This window comes from Ylistrum balloti, unplaced genomic scaffold, assembly GCF_031769215.1.
Source record: "Ylistrum balloti isolate Yb309-2 unplaced genomic scaffold, AGI_CSIRO_Ybal_v1 Utg369928, whole genome shotgun sequence".
NCBI classification, from domain to species: Eukaryota; Metazoa; Mollusca; class Bivalvia; order Pectinida; family Pectinidae; genus Ylistrum; species Ylistrum balloti.
The window spans coordinates 185,656-213,480 of NW_026782042.1; the positions used below are offsets into that span (position 1 = coordinate 185,656).

Here is a 27,825-nt window from a genome sequence, read left to right on the forward strand (position 1 = left end):
CGTACCTCTTTGAAGAAGAGTTACACGTTTAAAAAGAATGTAAATCGCAATTTTTGAAATGGTGATTTTTATCAGTGTAATCAATATATTTACAGTTTGGTCAAGGGGCGTTAGCCTGGCAAAATCAAGGGTGCAGTAGGATACTCGTAACTAATACGATACAGCCCACAAACGTCATTCCAGTCTAACCTCAATTATTCGGAATACGAATAATTCAGAATCTTGCAATCCTGGGAAAGAAATGTAATGACATTTGGAAATTCAAGTTTATCAATAACGAAACATTACCGAAAAGAAATATTTTCGGTACACGAAATTTCGATTCACAAATGCGAGGTTGACCACCGAAAAGAACTCGTCAAGCCCACTGGCCGGCTAAACTAATCTGATTGATGATGACGTCATTTCACATCAACGTCATAACAGAGCTGCCGACCAGAATACAATTGATGCCAGACTTGGTGAAGAGTAGTCCTAAGAAAATGACATTATTTACATAAAAAAAAACTCAAAATATGTAATACGTTGTGACATGAAAATAAGATATCACGTGTTCTTTGGCTACGAATTTTACAACGCGTTCTGATTAATGACGTCACAAACATAATCTCAATGTTTGTTACATTTTCAATTATTTTGATATAATACATATGTGGCAGTTAAACGCAAATTAAAACGAGATAACGAATCCTCTTTAATGAACAAAAAATACTTTTAGGAAATTATGGTATACAAAGTCCAATAAATTAAGCAAGCAACACATAAAGAAACACACAAACATATGACTAGTTAGTTCATTTTTTTTTACAAATCGCTAGCCTCACGCACATCGACGTAAAAACTATATACATGTGATTCATTTGCGCTACACTCGAATCCAACTTTCGGTTTTCCTATCAATTTCCGGTTTCTCTTTCAGTCGTTGTTTCTATTAGTTCAACCTTTCACTCAACATCTATAAAACACTCAAATTTTCAACGCAACAAAACACACTTCTTAGTTTTTTTTCATGATTAATGTGTCACTATTGCACAATCTTTACTAATACATACAGTTATGAATATATATCTACAATATTTACATATTTTTTTGTCTGGGAGTTGTCTGGGAGTTGTCTGGGGAGTTGTCTGGGAGGTGAGCGGCGACAGTCACGTCTACAGTCCAAGGATTTATAATAACTAATAAAACATAAAATCAATACCTTTAACGATTGTAGAATGATGTAAATTGTTTCATCTAACGATGGATTTAACATGGATCCCGCCGATGTAGGCTTCTAACAAAAAATGGGATGTAAGTACAAAATTTCCTCTATCTCCTATAGATTTCAACATCAGATCTACCAACTGTGTACTTTGTCAATGTAAAAATTCCCATGACATCCGGTAAGGTTACCAGAACTTATGATATAAAAGAAATAGAAACTGGCTAGAAATTTAAGTAAACGTTTGTATTTCTGTATGAAAGTATGAAATCAAACGATAATGGATATGCTGTAAAAAAAACATATGGGGCTCAGTGTTTGTTCTTATTCTGACGTGTTTTAATCCGTTATCAGTGACACGTGGTTTCTTGGATAAATACAGCTAAGAAAATCTACTTACTTCACAGTTCTAGACATATGACTTTGTGGATTACGAGTACCCACAAAGCATCAAAATGAAAATAAATCCCCACGAAAATTAACGATTTAGAAGTATCGAGCGACCGTTTTGCTTAACACGGCACGTGTCCCTATAACCCGTTTAGCGCGCGTATGTAAACAAGTTTTATATTATCTACTAAAATTTTTGAAATCAAAAAATAAATAAAACATAGTATATAATAGCACTTCGGTGTGGTAGTTTACTTTTTATCTTAAATAAATCTTATTGAATGTTCTTTTAATGAGAGGATTACATCACAACATCAAAATTACAACACAAAATGGTCAAATAATAACACTATGTATTGTAACAATGTATTTTTGCAGAACACAAACACGGTTGTTAATAATTTAAAAGGTCGTGGAAATACGCTATATAGTACTGAGGCCAGACACAGCGATACACAGAAATAGAGACCTCTGTGTCTAGATCCTTACCGATCAGCTATATAGTACTGAGGCCAGACACAGCGATACACAGAAATAGAGACCTCTGTGTCTAGATCCTTACCGATCAGCTATATAGTACTGAGGCCAGACACAGCGATACACAGAAATAGAGACCTCTGTGTCTAGATCCTTACCGATCAGCTATATAGTACTGAGGCCAGACACAGAGATACACAGAAATAGAGACATTACCTCTGTGTCTAGATCCTTACCGATCAGCGATATATTAATTTAATGCTATTTTTCAGAACTGTTTAGTACTGAGTCGGTAGGTCATTTACATACACGTAAATCGATGACGTTTTTATGACCTCTGACACATGTGTGTCTACCCGGGTTTCTTAGGAATATATAAAATGGCGACGTAGCTCTTGCAGATAAAATTTGGTAAACATGCACTCATACAACTTTATTTATCCTCATTGGAATCAGATGCGTCTTGTAGAGGCTGACTGGCCTCATTTGTAAGCATTGGGGTTGATTCGGATTCATCGTCATTTTCTTCTTCTTCCTCTTCTTCAATAATGACATTTGTGTCGTGATCTATTGCCTCCCCTTGCTGGTGGCTTTTTTCGACAGGTGGCGTGTCTGTTGGGCCAACATCAGCGCCACTATCAGAATCGTCTAGGCGTGGTAAGGAACCGTTGTGGTCATTGATCAGCCCCTCTCGACTCTTCCTCAGCAACCCAAGTATTTCCTCATCTTTCGCGCCGAATTCGTCATCTGTCGTCTCGTCAATGAACCTGATTCTGTCCATTTGAGCTACAATAGTGAAGATACGGACATTCAGAACACTCTAACGGTTTATTGTAAATCTAGATATGCCAGACTATATTGTATATATAGTAATAGTCACTATATAGTTATTTACTTTACATGTATTGACTATATGACAGCCCCCTTTTTTTAGAAAGGTTTCAACCCGTTGCATTGCCTAGGCGCTATAAGTTAATCACGCATGTAGGCAAGTCTCATAGACAATGGGAAACAAGTTGATGACAGCAGAAGTGTAAAATGTTAAATTTAAAGGATTATACCAACTACTGATAAAAAAACTTTACACATAAAGTCGTTTTCTGGTTTTAGATTATGATTATAATGCTTCACCCACCAAGAGGGGGCTCCGGATCCTTGCTCTTCTTCTTTTTATCAGGAACAGCATATAAATCTTCGACGTGTTTTGGAATGATGTGCTCTTGTTTTACTGGTCTTCCGCTGGGTCTATGATGACGAGCTGTTTCCTTGTCGATATCGTCGTAGATATCGCTATGCTCCTCGTCTCTGTACTCTATGGCGATAGGGACGGGCGAGTTACTATTCCAAGATCCGTTCTTATCTACTTTCTGTTAACGAACAATAACATTTCAAATGTACATCTATTGTATTGCCTGAAAATCAATGACGAAATAGACTGATAATGTTTCTGAATACACAAGAAAATTTTCTGAATACATACAGGTAGTTAGACCAACGGTCAACCTGTCAACTCGTACCAAAGGGATCTGGCACACACACATTCGCGTCTGATACGGATAAATGGGTTGGAAATCAACAGGAACGTATGACTTCATCACCAGGTGTTATTTTCATCAAACATGTCAAGTTTTATATCCGTTCAATCTCGGTTAAAATATACAGTTATTGTCATGTTTTCAGGCGAATGCGATGATTTATCAACTAGAGATAATGATATTAACCGAGGCCGGAACTGAGAACTGTTTCTATATATCATTACATCTAAACCTATTAGAGGGGTGATTAGAATAATCACCGAATAGAAAAAAATGATAGTCGTATAATAACTAAGTTGTAAGCTCATCACACAACAACTGACAAAAGTGACTGATATCAGAGGTTGGTGGAGATGTAAGCCATTTTTTCCTACCTTCATCACTTGGAACTTCTCTCGCGACCGACGGCAACGAACGCTGACAATGAATCCGAGGATGAAGAAAACGAAGGCGGCTGCAACCGCCACAGCGATCACAACACCAATAGTCACCTTACTGGCGTCTTCTGTCTGTAAATACACAAACCCGAAGTCAATAACCAAGTCATAGAAACAAAGGAGCCAGGGACAAGAAACAGAAACATAGGGACCAGGGAACATGGAGGTCTGGGAACGAGTCACAGAAACAAAGGGACATATGGTGGTCAGGGAGCGAGTTATAGAAACAACGAGGTCTGGGAACGAGTCACAGAAACAAAGGGACATATGGTGGTCAGGGAGCAAGTTATAGAAACAGTAAAGTTTGAGAACGAGTCATAGAAACAAAGGAGCCAGGGACATGTCACAGAGACATAGGGGCCAGGTAACGAGTCACAGAAACAAAGGGACCTCAGGAGGTCAGGGAGCGAGTAATAGAAATAACGAGGTATGGGAACGAGTCACAGAAACAAAGGGACATATGGTGGTCAGGGAGCAAGTTATAGAAACAGTAAAGTATGAGTCAAGAAAATATGAAAACAAAAAGACCTGGTAACATGGAGATAAGGAGACGACTCATAGAAACTAACATGAAGGTCAAGGAACGAGTTAGGCGAAGAGTAGCACAAACTCCATGGCCCAGGATAAAGTGACAGAAATACGGAGAAATAGGGCGTATGGAAATAGAAAAGGGAGGCTAAAGGGGAATGAATCATTGAAACACGACAAGGGAAGGACTAACACCAGCTAAGGGAAGAATTAAACACACACAATAATCAAAGAGAATGGGGTAATAATTAATTTTAACAACGATTCCTTTAACAATTATTATATAGAATGACTGATTGACAACTGATCGATTATATTTATTGATCAGTTCAATGTTTAAAGTATCGGTTAACTTCCAGAAAGTAAAGATTCCCGAGGTAATGAGTATAGATGTACAACCCCGAGGATTACCTTGGGTTGACTTTGGGCTCCGATCTTTTGTTCAGCTGTAGGGACAGGCTTGTCTAGATTATTCTCTACGTGATGGTGATGAACTGTAAGACAGAAAATAACTACGGTTGACTATCGAAACTCTGATCACAGTTGTCTGCTTCTGTGAAGTGTTTTATATTGATATCTCAATTAACTCCCTTTATTTAGAATTTCGATCAAAGCATAAATTGTAAAGGAGTCTGTGATAACCTCTCTGAATATTGAATCGACAGCGATAAAACCTCTCTGAACATTGAATCGACAGTGATAAAACCTCTCTGAATATTGAATCGAAAGTAATGACCTCTCTGAACATTGAATCGAAAGTAATAACCTCTCTGAATATTGAATCGAAAGTAATGACCTCTCTGAATATTGAATCGAAAGTAATAACCTCTCTGAATATTGAATTTACAGTAATAACCTCTCTGAATATTGAATCGACAGTGATAACCTCTCTGAATATTGAATTTACAGTGATAACCTCTCTGAATATTGAATTTACAGTAATAACCTCTCTGAATATTGAATCGACAGTGATAACCTCTCTGAATATTGAATTTACAGTAATAACCTCTCTGAATATTGAAACGACAGTGATGACCTCTTTGAATATTGAATAGATTCTTGACATGATTTCTTAATATTGAGTCGATAGTGATAGGATCTCTGAATATTGAATTGACTGCGATAACCTTTCAAGCTCATAACAGTATTGGAGGAGTTTGACAACATGATTCAGGACTGGGTTGGATGTTACAAGCTCTACCATAATCAAAACGAATGTGACATTAGCCCTCGGTATTCTGTTTACTCTATCATCTAGTCTGCGTGAAATCATAAAAGTCAAGATTAAAATCCTGTCTTTACTAGTCCTAGTTTATACGCCATTATTATAGAACAAACAGCGTAGGTACAGTGTACCTCTATAAAGCCGGTATTATTGTTTCCTAGTAGAAACAACACAACAAGCCATCTAGTGGTGAAATCCTGACCTACACATCGAACAAGGTGGTTAGTTTAATGTGAAACATCTCTTATAAAAGCCTCCTACATAATTTGATATTTAATAGTAAAGTAAATGTAATTTATCAAACGTTTAACTCTGGTTTCCTCGCCGTCAACTGTCAAGGTAATTGTGGGAAAGTATTTCCTGTGCGACCTTGACCTATGTTCAAAGTGTTCTGGTAGAAACTAGGTGTCGCTGTCTGTCTGCGCCTGTGCACTAGATGCACTTGTACCGTGGAAACGGGGACCATGTCTTGATACCATGAAACATTCACGTGTGAATTATCACAATGCACGTGCATCTCTTTTGTTTCCGGTTCAATGACAGTAATCTTATCTGCTTCATTAACCGTAATTGGTTCCGATTCACTTGCGAATTCGTGTATACGACCGATCTCTGCATTAGGAGTATATACATCTGACTTTGTGTTATTGAGACCGCTGTACTATAGTACTTGAACCTGTCTACAACAACATGTGGGTATAATAGAACACCACGGCAACACGATTCACAGATGTGTCAGGAGTACTCTTCTTTACATTAGTAACACTAACCAGCCAGCTACAATGTCGGGTGTGGTCGATTGTTTAGGTCATCATTACTACCACCAGAACTGAATCTCTCGGAGTCGCGAGTTTCAACCTCCGGCCTCGCCTTTCATAATACAGTTTGGTCCTGATCGAGCAAGACACACCCAGGCTTCAGCTGTTCTGAACCCCGAGGCCTCCTAGACTGAGCAATAATCCCACCTTACCCTTTCCTCTGTATGCACAACTTTACAAAAACCCATATTCCCACAATCCCAACCCCAATTCCCGTCCAACCCCAGTCAACCTAACCCCGCCATATTGAAATCAATATATAGCCCCAAATCCGATACAAATTCAGACAGATCGACCTTAAATTCAGCTATCCATAGTTTTATAGAAACCCTTCTTCCACCAATAATAACCCGACCCCTCCTTCCGAAGCCACGTAAATATAACGCTATAATAACCAATTTTCCTACACGACCACACAATTCTTACGTCACCACCCTTCCCAAACAAACAACACACTCTCTTTACGAGATCAACTTTCCCATTCTTACAACATATATTTTACGTGGTCACCCTTCACATATAAACAACAATCTCTTTTTCTAACCCTCCCTTCTTTCCCTACCAACAAGCTCTTATTTGGTAGCCACCCTTCCATATAAACCTCTCGGTTTTATTTCAAAGCCAGCTTTCCCACATAACCATACTGCCTATCGGTTGCCCCACTTCCCACATAACCATGCTCTCATTTCGTTGCCCCACTTCCCACATAACCATGCTCTCATTTCGTTGTCACTCTTCCAACATAACCATGCTCTCATTTCGTTGCCACCCTTCTCATTCTCATATAACCCATTTTCTCTCTTTTAACCCCCTCCATTCCCATACAAACCACATATTCTCCATTGGTAGCCATTTCCCCCATACTACAAAGTCTTGCTTCGAAGCCATCCTTCCCACATCACATTACTCCCTTTTGGTGGCCACTATTTCCAGATAACCATGCACTTATTTTGTAGCCATTTACATATAACCACGCTCTCCTTTCATAGCTACCCTAGTCACTATTACCATATCGCCCGATCTTCCCTTTCGCGACCACGTTCTACTCCATTCCCGAAAGTCCCTTGTTGACAAAGCACTCGACTAAATTTATTTCCTAACCCATTCATCAAGGTTATAGAAAGAACATCGTGGTTCATTAATACTGACTGGTTAACAGGTGTTATCGCAGACTTCTCCATGTAACTGCAATGACGGACAGGCACAGTTATTGCTTGCCTAGTACTTAAGGACATGACTTTACGAGCAATGGGAGTGGTGCTGGGTGGTTTAGATTGAGTCACTGCACGTTTGGTATATTTCGAAATTCTATTTATCGAACTTTTTAAGTCACATGGCAGAGAAAATTGAGCCTCTTATCAAAATTATTGACTTCAATAAGCCATTCAGTCGTTTGTATATATTCTCTATCTGTGGTGAATTCCCCATTAGTTATGCGGTTATACTCATTATGTTTATGTCGAAGCGAGAGAAAGAGACTGGTATATAATAGTTGATTAAACAAAAGACATCTAAAAATCGTTATATTTTACTCTCTTTATAATCTCTCGATGTCAGCTCCGTTTGACTTTTGATACTAGATTGAACATTGCGACATATGTATGTTTTTATCACAACTTGAATTTTTATCGTTATTTTTACGATGTGACATTCTAAGTTTACCTTACAGTATCACCTTCGGTCTTGTGAGAACGTCTCCTAAACCCGTGCAGTAATGTGACAAAGTAATTTTCCTAAAACCGTGCAGTAATGTGACAATGTCGTAGAGAACGTCTCCTAAACCCGTGCAGTAATGTGACAAAGTAATTTACCTCGGATATCTTTGTGTCGTGGAGAACGTCTCCTAAAACCGTGCAGTAATGTGACAATGTCGTAGAGAACGTCTCCTAAACCCGTGCAGTAATGTGACAAAGTAATTTACCTCGGATATCTTTGTGTCGTGGAGAACGTCTCCTAAAACCGTGCAGTAATGTGACAATGTCGTAGAGAACGTCTCCTAAAACCGTGCAGTAATGTGACAAAGTAATTTACCTCGGTTATCTTTGTGTCGTGGAGCAGCAGTATACAGAACTTCGTACGGATCAGCACTTCCTTTAGTTGGTGTCAACTCAACTTCCGTTTCCGGCTTGATAAAAATACCTTCACCGATACGTATTAATCCAGCAGTTGTGACTACATTCTGCTTCGTTGTCATTTGAGCTAAATTTGGTTTAGTCGATTTACTTGATGAGGTTGAAATGGTCGTTGTCATTGGAATGAATTCGTCGGAGCCGGCATCGTCTGGTAGTTCCGTATCTCGTGTGGTTGTGGTTTGTAACTTCTGAGTAATATTTTTACCTATGCCCTCATTTGTGGTATCTTTCTGTGGGGACAAAGTTGTCGTAGAATCGGTTTCAATGTTTGGTTCCTCCTGTGCACCAATATTCAATTCTACTTCATCTCCGCTTCCTTCGTTTTCATCACCCTTTATTATATGTGATGCATTTAATATTTCGTCTGTATTATCTAATACAGGAGCTTGAAATTCAGCACCTAGATAAATTTCCTCGCCTCCGTCGGCTGATCCTTCTGCTTCCGGTATAACAAGAGTCTCCCTGTGTTCCGGTTCCGGAGGCGAAAAAACACCGGTTCCTATACAGCGCTCCTGAAAGGAAGGCAATATTGAGTCCTTCACTGACAGACAAGATTCGCACACGGTGTCGGTATGTTTACTACATGGTGTGATCACAAAGTACCCATCACTACACGTTGAACACAGGTTGCATTTTTCTTGGAGATTGAGACTAGAGGTGAAACTGTCTTCAGGACATGCAGCACATACGGTGTCGTGTTTATCGTTACATTTTAGGATAGCAAAATATCCAGATTTACACTTCCGGCAGTTTTGTTGGGAGTCTTCTTTCGTTTCCGGTTCATTGTCGCACAGAACCACAACCTGAAATAGAAAGAAAATAGTTATGTTGATATGTGTGTTTGAAATCAGTACTCGAATCTAGATAGCATATAACTAGAACATACCCACATGTGCACAATATTTTTCATTTGAATAAAATGCGTGTTATTCTTTTTTATCTGAGGGATAGCGAAATAATTTCCATTTCTTTAATTAAGTCTTTACAGAAATTGTCAATTTGCAGGCTTGCCGTGTATATTTGACGCAACAAGCTTGTCTGTGTTCAATATACAGAACGGGAAATATATTCCTGAACAGGCAGTATGTGGGTTTTAAAAATGATATGAAATGATATTGGTATGACCCCGCAGTCGACGCTATCTCATGCTTCCGATATGCGTGTCAAAGTTTCTATCTTCAGAATATGCCAACACGATATTTATTTATCAAAATAAAACTTTATTTTTCTTAAACTTTGCCATTTCTAATTATCTTGCTTAAAAAACTGATTAAAGAAACATGCAATGGAAGATCGTAATGAGGCGAGATCGCGAAAACATATTCATGATATTAATGTATAAACCATTTACCATCTTTTTTTCTAGCTATGAAAAAATAAACACATCCTACTCGTTTTCTTTCATTGTCGTTTGTGATCGATGTTAGGTCGGTAATGCTGTATGATGATATAGTGCAAACTAGCAATATACGTCAAAACTATTTCGACGTTGCCGACAATAGCATCAAGAACCATAACTCTTTATGGCAAAATTAGACTAAAGGATGGATGTATGCTGTTATATGACGCTATTATGAAGTAAAATAGATAAGATTTCTATATTGGTCCTGTTATATCATTCAATCAGTACGCGATAAAACTGTAAATGCTGACGCACATTAAATACTAGTTGGTGAAGTATTGATGGTGAAGTCACGGTATAAGAGAGGCTGTTGGGTGTACGGTACAGGCACACATCTGTTCTGTGTTAAGGACACGTTGTTTTGATGTTTTCAATCATTTGATCATACAACCTAATATCTTGAGGGGATTTCAACAATCTTCAAGGCGGAAGTGACGCGCCGTATAGCATGATGTGACGTCATGATAACTAGATGGAGATGGCGTTATCACTTTTCTTTAACATTGCTCCAAGCAGAAAATGTGCGTTAGTTGAGTCATGAACAACTGAACACGTTGGGTTAGTCGCTTGGTATATATTCTTTGTCAATTGATAACAATTTTATCAACACATGTGTCACATGACGAACAGAGTTTGTTTCCTATAAAAAGTTCATATTTCCCAGAGAAGTTTAATTAAATCTGCAAAAGACAAATTGTTAAGATATTAATAATTTTCTCAAAAACAGTACAAGAGAGGTATGATAGACACAGTGATCGAGGTGTCCCAACACACTCTCTGATCTCAGAATTAACACAATCGTCACTATGGTATATGTTTTATCATTTCATTTTCAAAGTAATTAATTTTTTCTTGTCTTTTTTTTTATCTTAAACGTGTCTAAAAGTACAGTTCCCCTTGTATTCTAAAACCATATAAATTCTCTGGAAACAACATTTGTCATGTGAGGGTTAGGCTGACTCACAGTAGGTGCTGTGCTGTCCTCCACAATACTGGATTGTTAAAACATACGTATTGCGTCGACGTCAAATGTTCTGTGTTTATTTTGGTGTTCATTACATATGCTGCTCTAACAACCTGACTAAGGAACACGATATGAGGTAATTTACGTGTCTCTCAGTTTGCCTGTCACTTGTACATGGGCTTTTTAAATAAACCCGCTGACTTATACCTTTAGGACAGAGACAGAGACATGTATCAAAGGAAACCTCCATGACATGGGCCTCTATAACATTGACCCATAACAGATAACAGACAAGAACCAGTAGCAACCGATAACCTCTTAACCTATAGTTCTATAACAGACACCGGAACCTGTAACACACGTTGACCCCTTGACCTATACCTCTATAACAGACACCGGAACCTGTAACACACGTTGACCCCTTGACCTATACCTCTATAACAGATACCGGAACCTGTAACACACAATGACCCCTTGACCTCTACCTCTATAACAGACTCAGGAACCTGTAACACACGTTGACCCCTTGACCTATACCTCTATAACAGACTTCGGAACCTGTAACACACGTTGACCCCTTGACCTATACCTCTTTAACAGACACCGGAACCTGTAACACACATTGACCCATTGACCTATACCTCTATAACAGATTTCGGAACCTGTAACACACGTTGACCCATTGACCTATACCTCTATAACAGACTTCGGAACCTGTAACACACATTGACCCTTTGACCTATACCTCTCTAACAGACACCGGAACCTGTAACAGACGTTGACCCTTTGACCTATAGTTCTATAACAGACTCCGGAACCTGTAACAAACGTTGACCCCTTTGACCTATACCTCTATAACAGACACCGGAACCTGTAACACACGATGACCCCTTGGCCTATACCTCTTTAACAGACACCGGAACCTGTAACACACGTTGACCCATTGACCTATACCTCTATAACAAGCATACAGACCTGTAACCAACATAGAGTTTTAAATGATCGATGCATGCCCATATGCTTGATTTATAGGTCCCTTTAACAGACTGGAATCTGCAATTACAGATTTAAATTTTGATAGACACCTTCAATTATAGATATATGTACCGAGACCAAAAGTACAAAAGGTAGCAGTAATGATAGTAACGGATTTTTTCATGATTTACGTTCTGAAGGAAAAAAATGACAAACACAACGACATTCCATATATATCATATTAATATATATTTATATATAAAGATGATCAACATTTATGAGAGTTGATAAATGTGTGAATGATGTATGTATATTCTATACATGTGTACGTCCGTATATATATATTTCACGATAAACATCTCCCATATAGCCTTAAACCTTTTCTACCCACACAAACTATCAAGGCTTCAAATTCTTATGATTTACTACTATACTGCACGAGTGTCAACATTGGTAAATAAAGTCATTGCATGACTGTCGTATTCTGTTTAAAAATCTAGGCGCAAAAATTAAATCGCCTTGTAGTCCGTAGTTTCCCGTTACGTGCATGTTACTGACATTGAAAACGACCTTCATTTGCGCGAGACTATGACGTAAATATACCAGACGAGGCCGTCTCTCGATAATGTATTCAGAATTTATTTAAATTGAGGTAATTTGCATAATAATACAGACATTAGCTAATAATAATCAAATTGTCAGCGTGTCAGTGATATCTTAATCTTCTATATAAGATGAACAATTAAAACATATATATTTGTTGATGTTTCTCATTTTTTATTTCTGTAATATCACAATCTAAAACCTGTAAAAACAACTTAATTTTCAATTAAGTCAACTTTCTACTTCATTCAGTCTAGTCGTTGTCAGTGAATATAGCTGCGAACGGTGTATCGATGTTTGCCCCAGTATCATACTTTTAGATTTTATACTTAATGACTAATGAGTAACACTAATCAAATAGTCTGTTCTGATACTGTAGTATCGTCACTGTATAAACCACGTAGACATGTGATCTACGGCGCTAACACGATCGGGTTCCACTAGCTATGTACAAATTGGTCAGTTTAAGATACAAGACCGAATGCTTCACCAATTTGATGTTGCAATATGAAAAGATGGAGTTTATTTGTTTCCCTGGATTCGCATGCATTATCTAGTAATCAAAGACCATCTGAATCAGCATCAGATCTTAGCAATACAGGTGTACAATGTAGTATTTGTACAATGTAACAATGAGATAGCATTAAAGCAAAGAAAAAAAATTGAACTACTGACACAAACCAAAAGCAGCTTCGAGATTTCAAACAAAACTAAAATGACAAAAGAAAACGACTTCGGGATTTCGATGTTAACTGATACTGAATAAAAAGGACTTCGAGATATCAAAGTTAAACCCTTCCAACACGGTGGTCACAGACACCTAACACAGTCGCAGGGCACGTAATGTAATATTGATAAAGGGGCAAAAGGGGTTATACAGTAAAGGGGAATGGCTCTTCCCACAATTCAATGCTTTTATAACCGGACAGTCCAAAAAACCTGTGGACAAGAAAATTTTCCATTTCCATCGCTCAAATGAAAAAAAATGAGCAATTTACTTTAGTGAACTGTTACTATTATAAATGTCGAAAGAACAGTAGGAAAAGGTCAGAGCTATTTTGTCGTAATATGTACTGACAGTGACAGTAGTGTCGGGCATACCGCATAAATATTAGGGTCGGTATATCTAGATAGCTCTATGTTATATGCGCAGTAAAGGCTCGTAAAACTGTAACGTACGACTACAAATAGCTTTATTGCACGAGATCATTTGTCTTCCCTTGTATATGCTTAGTAATTAATACCGTTAAACATCATATAATTATTTTTAAAATATGAATTACACACTGTATTTCACAAACGGCACGGATTATTCAGCCATGTAGGCGATCTAAGGAAATTCAAATGCACGCACGTGCGGCAGTCTTCTTCCAGTATGATGAAAACGAGATGTCATGTGAAATAAGTTGGCACAGGCAGACAAATTTAATGCCAGTGTTTGTATGTATCAGAATGATCTATCGTGTTTGCCATTTTCATAATCTTTAACTAAAGTCCTAACAACTTTGAGTGTTATTTACTTATCTACGTACTGTAACATATCGCCCAATTTAGATATTTCTGGTCAATTTCAACATTACATTCATATGTTATATAGAACATGTAACCATAAAGTCCGAAAATATGGGGGCAAATCACTTACTCAGATTGATTTTTTTCTCTGTTTTTCAAATACATATTCCCCAATGTCTTCGTCAAAAAACTTAGATTGTTTCCTTTGAAAGTGGTTGCACACATATACACCAAACGATATATAAGTATCGATATCAATATGTTTCCTATTCAAAGTGACAAGTCATTTGGAATCCTATCCCTTCAAATTCCGTTAAATATACACCCAGAATGGGATAATGTATATCTTTATGGGCGTCCCCGGTGTTAAAAAAACCTGTTAAACTTTCTAATGTAAAATGTCATCTCCTTAACAAAAGAAATCAGTTACAGATGTATATGGCCACTGTGTTACTTCATAACTGACTTGGATGACCTTCAGATTACAAAGGACGTTTGGCGGTTAAATCGATCTCAGAGTATGCTTTTTTTCCCCTGTCCATCTCTCCTCTACAACTCAATGAAATAATGGCTATGATAAAACAAAATGAATTATTTTAAACAGGTTCCTGTGAACATACTGCTAGTTGCTTTTAGCAATGTGTAATGGCACATATCTGAATGGGATAGCGCGTGTTCGAATTAATTAGTTTCTGTATTTACAAATCATTAAACATTTTATTATCTTTTTTTTAAATTCCAACGAAGCTGTATGGACTCTTTCCTGAATGAAATGAAGAAATGAACTAGACTAAGGATATTTTACTGATCAAAATTAAAGCTAATTTCCGATAAAGGTGTTTAACTCGTCTGGTCATCGGTGGGCTCGCACGCACACGTATATTCCGTGTGTACCGTAGGCCACACACAAAAACGTTATTGGTTCGCTGACTGTTGAGGTTGGACAGTTTTAACTGACCGGAACAGCAATTGTTTTAATCAGTAAGATAGGAGTTCCTTAACAGGACATTGACTCTTCAGCACATATTGTATTGGTCGAGTCCGGAATCCGTAAATAACGGTATCACGTCTTGTAAATTAGTTTCAAAACATGCTTGCTCATGATGCCGAACCATTTAGGATATCATGCAAAGGCATGTGTAATGTGATAGAGTTTTGTTCGCGTCCGAAATCTTACAAAATACCACGAACATGTAGATTTAGTTTCAAAGAAGATATTCCACAAGAGCTGATTTGGAATGCGATACCGGATTTTCTAAAGTGGGGTCTTGACCAATTTTGATTTAGAACCAAATTCAACTTATCTTCAAAAACAAACTCATTTATAACCACTGATAGCATCACCGATCTGAGGGGTGAAGATGAGTTCGCCATCTCCTGTCAGCAAATTGACTCACAATGTAGGATAATTTACCACCATTAGGATACCTAACAGACAATGTGCTCGTGATAAACAGGTGCTACATGCACGAGGATAATGACCGGTACTGACCACGATGAAGATGATATCAGACTTGTCCATCGTAAAGGCAAACCACACGATAACGTGAATAGCTATAATATGTTAATGTGTTAAGGGGAGATACATTTGGTTAAATTATGTCTCAGTTGTTGGCATTAGTGTTGTAGCTTTTAGTTTTCCATGTACTGTGGTGAAGTGCCGTATTGTATTTTTGCGTGATCTTGTGACGATGATCGCACTTGAATTAAATAATACCAAGTCACACTTAACAAACAATTAGATAACACCATGTCACACTTAACAAACAATTAGATAACACCAAGTCACACTTAAAAACAATTAGATAACACCATGTCACACTTAACAAACAATTAGATAACACCAAGTCACACTTAACAAACAATTATATAACACCATGTCACACTTAACAAACAATTAGATAACACCATGTCACACTTAACAAACAATTAGATAACACCAAGTCACACTTAACAAACAATTAGATAACACCATGTCACACTTAACAAACAATTAGATAACACCATGTCACACTTAACAAACAATTAGATAACACCAAGTCACACTTAACAAACAATTAGATAACACCATGTCACACTTAACAAACAATTAGATAACACCAAGTCACACTTAACAAACAATTAGATAGCACCATGTCACACTTAACAAACAATTAGATAACACCAAGTCACACTTAACAAACAATTATATAACACCATGTCACACTTAACAAACAATTAGATAACACCATGTCACACTTAACAAACAAGTAGGTAACACCATGTCACACTTAACAAACAATTAGATAACACCAAGTCACACTTAACAAACAAGTAGATAACACCATGTCACACTTAACAAACAATTAGATTACACCAAGTCACACTTAACAGTAAATGGGTGACTGTACCAGTGTTCTGTGTAATTGGCCTGAGTTAGTGATCAAGTGCCTGATGTTCCAATGTTATATACTAATAGTCGGAAAAAATAAGAAAGCTTACTGCTACCTCGTGAATAAGTATCTTATTTGCTGAGATTATTTCCGACAAATGTAGAAGACCAAAATAGGTTTAAGTTAACAGAGCTTTACTTCACAATAATTGCGAAATATATTGCGTGCAGTCGTAATAAACAGATTCTATTTAGTCTGTTTGCTTTGAATAAAATTGATACTATTAAATTTTTTTCGTTTTGAAGAACATACAGATGGTATATGTACTTTACATATGACTAAATTAAAATGCCATTTTCCGACGTCAAAACAAATACGACGATCTTAATAAAACCTTGGTGCATGACTGGCAATTTTCCCCCTTAACATGTTTAAAAATGGACTTCGGCGTTTTGTTTGGTTAGTTTTTGGTAAGAGAAACGAGTTTATTACAAGGCTCGGTATAAAATTGATATCTTATTAAATGCAATAGTATACATAGGCAGAATGCTATCGTTTCCTCCTCTGACCGGATATGTTGGGTGATTAATTACACGTGCTGAAAACCAGCACAACTATATACAGACACATGTATCAAAAGTTGGTGGATGAAAGACAGATAACATTTAAACTAAGAATCATTTTTAACAGAGTTGTAGTAGTGTGCTATTATTAAAGTGTGAGATATAAGGTACAAGGTGAACGTTTCCACGTACCCTTGATCTCTCTATGTATTATAAGGTAAGTTCGTAATTCAACAATTTGCACCATTCAGCCTGTAGCACAACCAAACTCGGTCCCAAACCAAACCTTCAGGTGTCCTTTATCTCTCATTAAACAACCAAAATCCCACACGACAATCCACAACCTAAATAATCATGTCTCTACTTTCACTATGTACTTCGTTACATGGGATACTGTATCGAGTAAAACGAGAGATCTACTTTCTGATATCGTAGATTGAATGAGCCTTAATACCTCTCAAAACTTTGACGGAGTCAACTGTCCGAATAACAATCAATGACTCAATTGACTCATTTTCAAAACGAGTCAACATTCCACGCTGCTACTACAAAAGCCTTCATTTGTAAATTCCTCACGTGACAATTTCAATAATGCAACATATAAGATATATGATTTACATTACGTGACATCAATGCAGACTTGAATGGTTATAGAGTCAACTAAACAACACAATGGTTCAGTAAAAACAGCTGTACAAATGGAGTCAAACCAATGGCTCCTTTAATTACACTGCCGACATGCACTTACAGCGACGAAGCTGTGACTCATTGACTGAGTGACCACATTAACATCTGACACATACTAGGCCTCAAACTTTGGCTATATAAATCGTCTGCTATCACGTGACATAACGATGGCTGTGTAACATTTCCGTACGAACAGAACATCTGACATGACATCTCAGAGGACGCTAAAAGGAATCTAACAGTTTTGTAAATAACTTCCTGTGTTTAAGTGACATTGAAGTGAATAAATTACTACTTGTACATATTCTGATGTATTGGACGTGCAGCGGGATGTGCATGTCTATCTGTTGGATCTGTTCTGTGGGGAGTCAACCTGTCAAATAAAATGACAGTGCATGGAAGGGTGTGTGTTTGGGGGGGGGGGGGGGGGGGTGGGAGGAGTGGAGGGGGTGGCACTGATAGAACCCTGACGGCTGAGGGACAAGTGTAGATGACAAGGAAATGGAGAGGGAAGAGCATAGGGGGTCTGTAACAATGATTCTAGGGATTAGGGTTTGTATGGTATACTACCAGCAGGTCCCTGTGGGGAACATGACCGAATGATATATCCATAACGGCGTGTTGAAAAATAAAAACAGAAAAACAAAAATGAAATACTACCTTTTCCTTTAAAGCTATATGTTATGTTGATCAGCTTCTTATTTCATCGGCTCTAGACATCATTCTTTAATGATATAGGTATATCGTCCTAGTTTACGAGTTTCGTTTAATATAAAACAAGATTAACGTTTTCAAAACATTTCGGTATTTGAGAAATCATCAAATTCTGGTGAGGTGTACTTTAAACTTTTCTCTTTTCTTACTTACAAAGTTATAGCAACTTCGCGAGACTGATTAAGGTTGTATGCTATCAATGACGTATATCAGATTTATCTCCCTTACTTTGTTAACCATCATTCTCTAGAATTTCTGCCAAGATTATTGAATTTCTAGTGTTAAATTGTGTTACATGTAAGTGAAATCAAAGATGAGTATGGAACATATCCACAGGTGTTGCTACTGTTCTTGAACAATTAAAAACACGGAAAATCCCTACTTCTTTAAAAATACGAAGAAAAAAAGAAAAAAAGTTGAAAGCACCTTGTAAAATGTCAATGATCCCGAAGAAAAACGACATACATGGAAAAAGCTCCATCGCTTTTAATAATTATTATTTCATTAAAAGACACCACCTGCACTGTCACTGGAAAAAATATCACGATGTTTTAATTCATGTACATTGTGACGTTTTCAAATTCATCATATTTTTGCAAGTTTATTGTTTTGAAAATATTCTTTTAATGGAGGGCTAACCAGCACCATAATGGTTAAGGAGCGTACGTACATTTATCTACATCCATACACTCGAGAAGATCAACGGATGTTTGCGCGTAAAACCTTTAGAGCTAATTTCTCACCCCGCCGTGCTCTCGACAGTCTAAGCATGAGCTATTATATTATCAAGTTTTTACACCAAATTGTTTCCATATGTGAAGATACATGATAGTTAAAGAAACATCCGGGCTTTATACTCGTAAACTGTATTTGAAACACTTAACAAAGTATAACACAGGCAGATAGTTCGTTTACAAGTACACCTTATATAGAAAGATGTGTAATGCGAATATTGTCTATGTCAGTCCCAGTAATGTTCGGGGTAGACAGGTTACGTCGGACGGATCAACACACACTGTGGAGACTCCATTAGGAATACCAAGGATGTGCCTTGCTCACATATATGTATATTTCATTTTATCTATATATATTTTAACATGATTTAGTCTTGAGCTGTATTGAATTATGACAATGTTGTGGGTTTTCGGCAGTTCTTATCTAAAATTACCTCTGACAATAACAGTACAGTGGAGTGAAGAAAGAGTTCCTCAAACTCAATTTCTAAAAGTTTGATTTCGTTGTCGGTTTCCTTACATTTTAGGGTGCGTTCGTTACGTTACATAACTGACGCGTTCGGTCCTTGGTAACGTTTGTACTCGCGTCTAAAGCGCGACAGATAAATTAGCCTACCTGGCTGATCTTTTGACCTTCACTCATGTACTTGTGTTAACAATCTACCCACTCATGAGACAGTGATATACGACAAAATCAAATCTTTAAAATGAGGTTTTTTAAAGAACAGTCTGAACTAAGTTATAATTACGGCATCAAATGCTATGTCACCTGAAAGCAGGGCCACCCAGCCTACACATAGACCTATGTAAAAGAAAGCATTTCAAAAGACAATTGAATTGAAGTCATAATGAAATAAAGGAATACACAGTAGTATATGCCTATTGCGAACAACAAACGACAAGTAACCACGACAGAAAAAAAACGTTCGTGTGGTAATCCGGAAAACTACACCCGTAAATTCCTGACATTTAAATTACTGTAAATAATGTCAAGGCTTAAGTATCAACTTTGACTTAAATGCGAAAAACGTGTTTGGACGAAGAATCCCCATGTAAGATACCCTTGAATTGTATTATTAAGGTTGTCTTGTCTAAGGGCGATTTCCCGATTTACTGTTTGTGATAGTAGAGTTGACATTCTCAACTCAGAATACACGAGGAAGAGGTTGGCAATCGATAATCTATATAAAACTTATCTCCTTTAATACCAAAGGGCCACATAGCATATATCTATCATGTGTAGTCAGTCTTTGTGTCGACCTTATTATAGTTTTATCTGAAGGGTCCACAAAGGATATCTTACTTCACCTGGCTTAAAAATGGTTCGCTGAAGTTAAACACATTTACAGAGATGAAATTGTTTTATCCAACCCGTGATTCCTTTTCGTTTATAATTTGAAAGAATTTTGCAAAATTCAAGATGTGTCAATCCTTAGTAACGCGACTGCAACGCACGCTTTGAGAATTTTTACCTAGAGTTGTCGTTCCTAACACTTACTCGGACAGCCGTTTTAATGACTTTTAAAGTAACAAACAAACATCCAATATGAAGATTAACACTTTAAACACTTATTCTCTGCTAGTTTCGAGTGACTAAGCTATTTGTATAAATTACATAAAAATATCTATATGTTGTAAATACATGTATGTGCAAAGTCCCTGTGATGTAGTATGAATAATAATCAAAACCTTGTGTACTATGCACACGCACATTCGCATATCAGATTTTAAAAATGTGTCAGTATTGAATATTTAATAAACCAATGGTGACACGTAAAACAGCCCCGCTGTAAAGTTTCTGCTGACTTTAACAAAGGATATTATACAGCGTGATATATTCAATTCCAATGGGAAACGCAATAATAATATAAATCCATATCTGTTTGGTGTATAAATATATTACCTGGACCCGTACTAGGTAACACTAGCACCACCAACACACATACATAATAGGATCACTAGTTCACGAACAATACAGGCTTTCTTTTCGGATGTATACATAATATATACATATAATACAATTTAATAGGAGGAAACAATTACAAGGTCTAGCCTGACAAAGTTGTGTATTCAAAAGACTTGTCCTAAAACAGGTGTTTATTATGTCAACTGTTTTTCCCCTGTGTAGTTACTGTATTAACCGACATTGAGCTGATTAAAAATATTTTGTGAATTGGGATATTACACAACTGAATGTTGGTCAGAGGATAAATACAAAATATACATTTGATATATATATTTGCCTATTTCACTTATTTATCTTATTCTGGAATTTTTTATTACCATCATGTTTTTCTTGTATTTCCTTATTTAAACCCCTACCTGGTTGAGATGTATGAACTATAGACTGAACCAGGCCATGTTCTGAGTGGCCACCTTGATGACAGAAATACCGCCAAACTGAACGCTTATCTTACTATTAGCCGGAAGAGTGTAATACAATTACCTAAAATACTATTTTTAACTAAGTTCAATGTTTGGCAAATAACACATTATATCAGTTTTATCTCTATATTCGTAATCTGAGAAAAGTCCGCATCAAATGATATAACAGTTGGTGTCATTTTTCAAAGTTACATTTCAAAGCCAACAATGCCCATGTTTGTTAGATTTGCGTAGGTCGAAGGGATATATTTTACAGGGGGTAACTTACTGCGCCAAACAACAATAGCCCATTTCCGGGTAGTGATGTGTGACCAGATCCCCTAGGTTGACGGACACGTCGTAAATGGTTACAGATTTGTCAATGTCAATGATACACAAATATAGATAGGAAGTAGACAAGTTAGACAGCCCGTTAAGATTGACCCACTAACCTTATCTATACAGATATGATAATGCAAAAAGTGTCTGGTCAATTCGTCATTAAAAAAAAGTTATGGGCGAAACGACCTTTATTACATTGTATTCTTGAGACATCTCGCCTATTTTGAGGTCTCGCCTGAACTACATACTCCGTACATTATACGGGTACTGGACGGACCTTATAGTTTAAATGGATATCAGCCAATCCTCAAGCGATGAAACACAATAAACAGTTACAGACTTCAGACAAACTATAATTTTGTGAGGTGACTACCATACAGTACAAGCTAACTCAATGCGACCTATTCGCGTGGACCTCGCACCTGAAAACATGCAGTTGGAACAGACAGATCATATTATAAAGGAGACTAGCTGTTTACTATTTAAGTGCAGCGACCGTGTATAATCAACTGTAGTGGCTTTGAGAAAGACATGTTGTTAAAATGATCACGTTTCCATACATGTAATAAAATACTGTACCAACTCGGGTTCACATCGGCGTCTTTACAAACACAACACACCTTGGCAGACTCACCTGTGACACAATTTACCTACATGCAAAGTATCACTTACTCTTTAGGACATATGAATTGAAGACATGATATATTTTTCACTTTGGTGGCACAAAAAACACTGATGGACATCTGTCATCCGGTTGTATAACAAGTAGATTCAGATTATAATCCTCATGACAGATTTTTAACATGCAATTTGAAGGACAGATTGCTCTGACTTTAAGGTTAAGGCTTTATGCTACTTTTGTGTGTGATAGAGCCTTAAAGACACCTTATTCTGACCTTGAGGTTAAGGTAATATGCTACCTGAATGTGACATAGAACCTTACAGACACTTTGCTCTGCCCTTGAGGTTACGGTAATATGGTACCTAACTGTGACATACAGCCTTAAAGACACCTTATTCTGACCTTGAGGTTAAGGTAATATGCTACCTAATTGTGACATACAGCCTTAAAGACACCTTACTCTGACCTTGAGGTTACGGTAATATGCTACCTGAATGTAACATACAGCCTTAAAGACACCTTACTCTGACCTTGAGGTTAAGGTTATGTGTTTACTTATTGTGACAAGGAGCTTTAAGGACACTTGGATGTGATATGTCATTGACGGGAACAAGCTACATGAAATACATTATCAGATACTATAGTTTAAACTTGGAGAGATAGATGGTCCACGCTACATCTTACTATGACGTTTTGAAATAAGGACAGGCGATTGATTGTTCAGATGAGCTGGGTACTCAACGACATTTGTCATATCACTGTGACGAGGAGATAGGACATCCTGACATTCTGTGTGTACCTCCTTTTAAAACTGTTCATTTAGAAGATGGATCGTAAGTGAGCTTCATTAATTAATCTGTGACGCGTTATTCAGATGAAGAAGAATGACGTACATGTTTAACATCTAACTTGTACTTGAGAATTACTATGTATAATTATATGTAATTACCAACGAGTCCTTTTTACATACGTACATACTACAGGTATATAGTGCCTACATCCATTACGCGGGAATGATTGACACACGGAAATCTATACCTGGCAGACGACATCTTCAGTGACAGCTTTCGTACTTTGTTAAAGGATCGCTGTTTTATACAACATGTGAACCTGTGAATTAATGAACGGCAATAAAAAGACCTTGATGAACTTTATCGCCCTCACAAGTTCCGTGTTTGGGTGTTCATTGAAGACATATGATGGTGTCATGTAAAAGGTTTAACATTCATTAGAAGACCAACGTTTTATCTCTCATTTGGCCAAAAAACATGACGGAGAAAATTGTCAAAACCTTGCCGTTGATTTTGACGACTTTAAAAACAGACCCACGCCCCTCCTCTCCCCCCTCCTCTTGTTTGAGTTACTTAACATCCGCTTTACTTCCTAATATATCAGTTACCTTTTGTGTTTGTTTGTGACTAGGTGAAATGAAACATTAGTGTCGAGTTTCTAAAATCCCATATGAAAGGGAAACGAATGTAAGTTTATGTTTATCACAGAAACTTTTAAAAATGATTCATAATCATATATTTTCCTGTTACTGATGCAACACTTAAAGACACGAAATTCCAAATATGTATCGCTTTCTTTTGTCACGTCAAAATACATACAGATAACGTTATTTAAGGTAAGACGTCACAATTGAACCAATATAAAACTTGAGCCAACCACAGTTTCGCTGGTTGTTACCATCACAGTGACCATAACACAATGAATGCTATTACATTGATGACATAGCAGTCACGTGACACAGATATTAACTTCAGTAAGCTTAATTGTTATTAAAATCCGAAACAGAATACGCATGTTTGAGGATTATCAGCGAGCAATGTGATATGGTTCTAATGTATAAGTAATTACTAAAGTCGGCATCCTCGAATCAACTGAAACTGTGACCAGAAAAAAATGGGTTTTAGCGATGATAAAGGACTGTAGTCAATCTTAATCCGGAAGTACAACCTCAGGTAAAATCTAACTACCAACCCAATTCAGGTGACGGATACGTAGCAGCCTTATATACGCGATCGCTACCTGGGTACACAAACATGATGATCATTATGACACCACACGGTTTGTTTATTATTATGGTCCCATCCCATTTGGATCCAAGTGACCGCTCCGGGGGTGAAACTGTACCAGTGTGCAGACCACCCAGTAGTGTTAAGACCGGCCTAAAAGATTCAAAATCTCGAAACACATAAGTCGCCTCCATTCCCTGCTATTGTGGACGATTAAGATAAATAAGGCATTTTGAGAATTTAAATTATATCAACAATCTGTCAATTGTGGGTTGGACTGGCCAGAGATTAGATCAAACACAGCGCGATACTAACTGAATACGTGCCGGTCAAATTAAAGCATTACCAAAGAAATAGTCGTTAAATTCCATGTATTGTATGAAATAAGGTAGTAACTAACCGTGTGAAAAACGGTAACTCAAACCTGCCTTTGGGAACTGATTAGCGTGGCAGACTTTTTCGTTTAAATATTACTTAAACAAGCGCGTGTTCGACGTGTCTCCTCATAACTCTTTATAGTGTGTTTTGTTTGCCAAGCAGATGAAACATATTCAGTGAGCTAGTATGGCGAGATCTGAGGTCGTAAATTAGATTAAGGACGTTTCATTCACAAGTGTAGTTTTAAGTCAATAAATCTGCCACAAATTTAAAAAGAAATAACGTCCATTTCACAATTCAATCACTTGGAAAAAGGAGAATTATTTTAATATTAAGAAGTATTGCATCAGATATTGCATACATTTATCTATCTTACATATAAATATTTTACATTCAAAGGAGTTTTTTTATGAAATCTCCTGAATATATTCTAAGTATATAGTATATTAACATAAAGTGTATCTATGATTCTGGGTATATGTTATATCTACATAGCTCAAGTTAAGTATATGTCAATACATGTATTTTATTCGACCTGGTTACTAAGTTTTTCCGGAAAGCCTTACAGACTATTTGTTTTCCGTCTATAACCCACGCCATGATTTGATTCTCCCGGTTATTTTTCCGTCATTATGTTAGTTTAATAATGGTTATGCAATCCGTTACTACCAAACACTGTTGTTATATTTCGTTACGATATACCCATCTGTTTCAATCAGCACTTGCTACACCAGTCCTTGATACAGTTAACCCTAAATACAACTTTCCATCTTAGTCACTAACCTTTGATACAGCCATCTGTGATGCAACCATTCTTCATTAAAACGATACATTTTTTCAATAAATTGTAAGAATTTCCTGTTCAACAGTCCGTTGTTATATCTAAACTGTCTATATCAATATAGTGCTATAATAATTCGATAATGTTCGATATTTGTTAGTAAATACAGTCTTTTCGTCATAAATACCCCGGTTCTTAGTTTGAGAAGTTTACATTACTTCCGTAGGACGGTATTTTTCATGTTCTCCGTGTAAACGATTTTCTCAACATGTTGATAATCTGTTTCACAACTAACCGACCGACTTTAGGCTATATCAATTGCAATCTTCATTACAGTTATAAATTACATAATACCAAAACACAACCATTCCTCCATTCTACCAACAATCCACACAATGTGTATTGTTTAAACTAGGCACATACCCTTGTAGTTATGTCACCCGTTACAGACAGGCCTAGATTACATATCTACCCCTGATCGCCGGCGTTATCAGCTTTTCTAATCAGTAATAGCCGAGATATCTAACACTTATGAAATGAAATATGTACGTGTGTTTAATGATGATTTTGTATTTTCAACTTTTCTATTAGTTTTATTAGTATAAATTCATCCTAAGTCTTATCTACTTCCGGCGTGTCGATCATTTCAAAAGGTCTAGATTGTCTGTCAATACATAAATGTACACGAACTGCTGACAATTGATTTAAACCGCGTGCCATTAAGAATCCACCATGCCCATTGATATAATACGAAACAGCACATTTAAAGTACAAGCATGTCAGCTTCGTTCGACACCATTCAACTCAAATAATGGCACACCGTCGGGGAGGTGTGTCACATACCCGTGACGTCATATTTCCTTCCACGGTGGGCTGTGTTCAGTAGTGGTGCGGGATTGTGGATAAAGTTTACTATCATAAACGTGAGAATGTTCCACAACATTAGTATGTATTACATAAACAGACGTCTGTGTTGGATATGACAAGGGGTTTTCCATTCCCGAAAAAATTCCATTTTACGTAATGATCTGTGAACGCCGATATCAAATAAAGGAAGTACTCGTACTATTTTTATCTATTTCCATGCTTCTCGAATTAAATAAGTCAGTAAACGGGGCGAAATATTACCAACCGGAAAGTATGTTTTTCCATGAGGAAGTCCCAACGTAATGAAACCATCGAATTCCTTCAATCTCGTATTGGTTCAGCTGATGTATATCTGCGTGTACATTTGAACAAAATTCCCAGAAACTTTGGACTTACAAAACAGTATTTGACGATAACAAAAATTATTTCGGTAATGGTTTCAATGTCAGTATTTTGAGCAAAATATCAATAAATTTCATAATAGTTTCAGTTTTAATTATATAAATTTTATTCACCTTAAGCATACGGCCATTTCATAACACGTGTTGTCATAAATTGTAGTAGATCCTAACATTGTCACGCTGTATATCTCTGAATATGTAAATGTCATACAAGCTGATGATTGCGTCATACTTGATTTACTGGAATTGTGAACAATGTCAGAGACGCTGATGACTTGTTATCAAGCTTAACATTGATTATGTTATGTGGGGTTACTCTAGTAAAGGTCAAACCACGGAAGACAATACACAACCATAATTATGTCATACAGAATTATTGTGATTCTAAACAAAGTTGTACATTGTTAGATTCCCTGTGGTACTGAATTACCATTTTCAGTTACTATACAAAATATTTTTTTATCATTTTCAAACAATATCTTATATTACAGGAATTCACGTTTTAATTAATGAAGCTGTTCATGTTGTACATAAATCCAGATTTTTTTCTGAATAATGTTGTTATTCGAGGGAAAATCTTTTAACATCATATGTATTTTTGTAAGAAAATAAATCAATAAAAATTTATTTTGATTTTGAAAAAAAAAGAAATCAATTACTTTCAATAATTAAGTATATCTGAGAAAGTTACTACAGTGTTGGCGGACTTACCGTAACTAAGGACAGGCAGAGAACAAACAGTAACTTTTTGATGTATTCCATTAGTATTAAGATAGAGAA

General features: G+C 36.8%; 1 protein-coding gene across 1 annotated transcript; it reads right to left on the minus strand.

The window, feature by feature from the left end:
- Nucleotides 1-2,338: 2,338 nt before the first annotated feature.
- Nucleotides 2,339-27,825, minus strand: LOC132547032 (uncharacterized). Its single transcript, XM_060210780.1, has 6 exons — nucleotides 27,757-27,825; nucleotides 8,646-9,549; nucleotides 4,983-5,065; nucleotides 3,981-4,115; nucleotides 3,207-3,438; nucleotides 2,339-2,857 (listed from the first exon to the last, which is right to left on the minus strand). The coding sequence occupies exons 1-6, from the start codon at nucleotides 27,805-27,807 to the stop codon at nucleotides 2,505-2,507; spliced, it is 1,758 nt and encodes a 585-aa protein (XP_060066763.1). The 5' UTR covers nucleotides 27,808-27,825; the 3' UTR covers nucleotides 2,339-2,504.